This window comes from Charadrius vociferus, unplaced genomic scaffold (genome assembly GCF_000708025.1).
Source record: "Charadrius vociferus isolate BGI_N301 unplaced genomic scaffold, ASM70802v2 scaffold134, whole genome shotgun sequence".
Classification (NCBI taxonomy): domain Eukaryota; kingdom Metazoa; phylum Chordata; class Aves; order Charadriiformes; family Charadriidae; genus Charadrius; species Charadrius vociferus.
Window position 1 is genome coordinate 3,626,091 of NW_009648333.1, and position 987 is coordinate 3,627,077.

The 987-nt window shown below is 47.1% G+C and overlaps 1 protein-coding gene across 1 annotated transcript in view; it reads right to left on the reverse strand.

Annotated features, from left to right (window-relative positions):
* The window catches only part of NFXL1 (nuclear transcription factor, X-box binding-like 1), a 45,257-nt gene extending 44,868 nt beyond the window's left edge, over nt 1–389 (reverse strand). The window contains exon 1 of the mRNA XM_009885013.1: nt 269–389. Within this exon, the coding sequence (XP_009883315.1) occupies nt 269–389 (121 nt within the window). The remainder of the gene's footprint in view (nt 1–268) is intronic.
* Between the last annotated feature and the right edge of the window lie 598 nt (nt 390–987).

Below are 987 nucleotides of genomic sequence, written 5' to 3' on the forward strand. Positions count from 1 at the left end.
GAGGCGGCGCGACTACAGCTCCCAGCGCTCCCCGCGCGGGAGGACCGGAAGTGGCGCCCGGGGACTACAACACCCAGCGGGCACCGGGGCGCCGCGCCCCTGCCGCGCTGCAGAGCGGGTCCGTCGTCTCCGCGCCGGGCCCGTTCCGCGCTTGATAATCAGGAAAATGCCTGCTAATACCCAGGTTGGCATCTCCTCGTTGCTTAATGCTTTAATTTCTCTTCGCCCGCCGCTCAGGCCGCAGAAGCCGTGGCTTCAGCTCGTTTACCGCGCGGCTGTCGGGGCGCGTTTTCCTCACAGCTCCTCTTCCTCACAGCCCGAGCGGCTGAAAAAGCGCCTTCAGAAACTTTGCTGAGGTAATAGCTAGGTTTTACCGCACCGAAATACATATTGAGGAAGCCGTGGGCCTCCTGAGAAGTTCTGATAAATAAATGCAAGTTGACATAATTTAAGTCTTGATTGACGTTTTCTGATAGCACTTGGCTGTGCCAGGAATAAACTCCGCATTTAGGGTTTGGGTTTTCTTCAGCAAATACGTGTTTATAGAAGTTAAATAGTACAAGATTTCAAATAATCTGTCGGAAAATAGTAAACTGCTGGAGGTCGGTTCTGAGTTTCTGCTTTATTTTCAAGTGTTTTAAATAAAATTTGTATTCTCGAGAAAGAGGCAGCTAGTGACTACAACTTGTGTCGTACACTGAAAGATGAATAAAAGAAAAAATACGAACAGTAGTTCTCTGCCTTTAGTAATTGAAACTCATATCACACATTTCTCTAATACAAAGTCTTAAACTCTTCAAAGGAGAAAAAGTGCTTCCTAAGTGCTTAGTGAAATATGATGCAGCAGTATAGGACGCTGCTGCCATACAGATTGCAAATTATATTCAAGACCAGAATTGGAAGAATGCTGTTTGCGAAGTCCAACATTCACAATACAGTTAAATGCCAGAATAACGCCTGTTCTTGTGAGCACGAATAGAGTCTTCA